The sequence below is a fragment of the Abrus precatorius genome, unplaced genomic scaffold (genome assembly GCF_003935025.1).
Source record: "Abrus precatorius isolate BTA unplaced genomic scaffold, Abrus_2018 Scaffold2, whole genome shotgun sequence".
Classification (NCBI taxonomy): Eukaryota; Viridiplantae; Streptophyta; class Magnoliopsida; order Fabales; family Fabaceae; genus Abrus; species Abrus precatorius.
The window spans coordinates 30,199,418-30,202,481 of NW_020874362.1; the positions used below are offsets into that span (position 1 = coordinate 30,199,418).

General features: G+C 35.1%; 1 protein-coding gene across 1 annotated transcript; it reads right to left on the bottom strand.

Annotated features, from left to right (window-relative positions):
• Positions 1 to 649: 649 nt before the first annotated feature.
• On the bottom strand, positions 650 to 2,662 carry LOC113859801 (protein FAR1-RELATED SEQUENCE 6-like). The gene has a single exon (XM_027492486.1). The coding sequence runs from the start codon at positions 2,660 to 2,662 to the stop codon at positions 650 to 652; it is 2,013 nt and encodes a 670-aa protein (XP_027348287.1).
• Positions 2,663 to 3,064: the final 402 nt, after the last annotated feature.

Below are 3,064 nucleotides of genomic sequence, written 5' to 3' on the forward strand. Positions count from 1 at the left end.
ATCATATTAAGTGAATTTTTTCTTTGTGTTTTTAAGGGATTTGTCTTTATTATATAATATATATATATAATTTCATATTAATTTTAAAATTGTTTAATATAATAAAATATTTATTATTAATAATTCTAATATTTACCTTTCTAAAATTTATTATAACATTTTAATTTAATTGTTACTTCTAATTTAATTTATTAAAAAATTTAATTTAATTTTCTTTCACTAGGATTAATTCGACATTTTTGGTATTATAGAATTTGGAGAGCTCCTTACTTCTCTATTCGATCATAACTCGAATTTTGTGTCGAGAAAATCCTCATAATTGAGGGCAAGAAGTGTACCTCAAACCATAAAAACACCAGTAAAGTTCGCAGGGTATTTTAAGCAGGTTCACATAACCAGAGTGAAAGTTAAAGAGGTCGGTGATTATAATTATGTCTGATACAGGTTAAAGAATGGCGAAATGCTAGAATATTTGGTTCTGTTAGTATCAACACAGTTCAACTTATTTAAAAGAAATATGTCATGTAATTGGCACTGGGCCACTGGCATTTCATTTCATAAAATAACCAGTAGCACAAAAAACTTGAATAAACCAACCACACGAGTGCAAACAGTTAATTAGAAGTAACATCATTATAATGTCAATTGTTTACAAATCCTCAGTATCAAAATGGTCAAACTTGTCTAACACCTCCTCCAGTTCTTTTAAAGCAACCATATAATGCTCCTGTGACTGTGCCCCTACTTCTAACACTGGAAGAGCATTGTTAAACAGATGAGTATGCCAGTACACAGGGTTGTAAGAATCAATATTACCAGAGACATGGAATTGATTAAACCTTTGCTTGAAATCCCTCTTCCAACGATGCAGGATGTACCGAGATGGGATTTCCTCAACACCATTATAATTGAGAACATTCAATGCATGCCTGCATAGATATCCTTTGTAATTGAACAAACTGCAAATGCAACGAATATCCAATCCCGTAGTCTCGTATAAAACTTCAAAACTTTTAACTTCCTTTTCTTTCCCCTCAACTTCAACTCTTTCTTTCACAATGTATGTTATTATAGATCCATTAACATTTACCTGTCTTGTGTTAAAGCAAGAGTACATGCCCTCAACCTCAGATTGAAACATTGTAAAGATTTCTTTTGTATACACCTTTGAAAGCTGGACCTCAAAATTACATCTCGTTTTCAACTCAAAGTTTACTTTTCTAGACTCCAAATCTGCCATGGCTTCTTTCAAGTGCTTCCTGTGCAGAGCTAGATCATACTTGTCAAGAAATTCCTTAAAGGATGTATGCTTATGCACAAATCCATCAAAAAATGCAGTCAGCCCCTCATTTTCTTTAGTTGGGATGAGTCCTATAAAAAAGGTATCTTTTAGGTAAACAGGAACCCACAGATGCCTATCTTCATACAACACCTGAAGCCACTTGTTATCTCCAAGTCCATGACATTTAATCATATCAGCCCAGGAAGTTTCAAACTCAACTATCTTTAACGACTCATAGACAGCATTATACAGCTGCCTTCTGATTGCCTCATATCCTTGCAACCCTCCCAACTTTTCTGGAACTCTTTGCATGATATAATGCAAAGAATAACAATGACGAGCACAAGGGAAAACCTGAGCAACTGCATTTTGCAATGGCTTGCACTGGTCAGTAATAACAACATGTGGAGGACGACCAAGCATACACTTAAGCCATGACTTGAATATCCAGACAAAATAATCGACTGATTCATGTCCAAGGAAGCCACAGCCCAATAGTACAGAATGTCCATGATGGTTTATGCCAATAAATGATACCAAAGGGATCTCAAATTTGTTTGCCAAACAAGTTGTGTCTATCGTAACTGTGTCATTAAAGTAATTATAAGCAGCCCTTGACCTGGAATCAGCCCAGAAAACATTTTTTAGGTGCCCATCATCATCAATATCAAACAAGTAAAAGAAATTTGGATTGGTCAACTTAATTCGACAAAAGTAATTATATATAGCGTTGGAATCCCCCTCTCTAAGTTCTAAATATTTAAAATTATCAAAATTGGGGTCATGACTTTCTTCATAATTTGAGTTACCATTGTAACCAACATCCATGACAGTTGTTCGATACAACTTGATGGTGTGCACTTCCGTTATAGGCTCTGGTGGTGGTTGTGATTTTCTGGCTTCAAGGATCATTTTCTTGTGTGACTTGTAAAACCGTTTGCTCTGTGGACTCACTTGATGATTGTGTTGAAGCTCAACTTGCACTATTCTCCATCTCTTCGACTCAACCATTCTAATCACTATCATTGCAGGACAACCAGTTCTTGTTTCTGGTCTTGGATTATTGGCCTCACTTCTTTTCTTAAAGCCAGCACTACTGCAGCTAAGTTTTGCTCTATAGCGCTCTTTTTTCTTTGATCTGAACCATGAATTGCTCACTCTGATACCAAAGCCTTGTTCCTTTGCATAAATGTTGTAGAAGTTGTAAACTTCATCAAAGGAATCAAATTCCAGACCCACAGTTGGAGGTGAAGCGTATTTTGGTTGTGAGTTAAAAGATTCAAGATCATGATCTGCTACAGAAGAGTTCCCCTCAACCTCAATATCAACCTCATCACTTTCATCAAAAAGTGGCTGACTATTCAGACAAACTTCTTCCATCTAAATGAAAAATCAAAAGAATTTGTTAAGGAAATTCTGTTAACAGAGAAAGTGGCTACCATTATACCGAATACAGCCTTTGGAAATAAATGCACAACAAATATTTTGTATTGATAAGGAAAATTTGTTAACAGAGAAAGGGGGTAAAGTACAAATAGTGAGCGACTAAGATATCCAAGAAACTCAACTAAAATAAGATTGCCCGATCTGTCTGCATGTCATATATAATGTTAAGAAACTTAGGCCTAACTCACTCCCAAAAGCTAACTCATAGGAGGAGGACTATGCTAGCCCTTAAAAGAAGTATTCTTACTCTATTCCTAACTAATGTAAGACATCTTAACATATAACAACTCCTTTGAAATGGCAGTGAGCAAAACTCCAGAAGCAAAAACACAATTA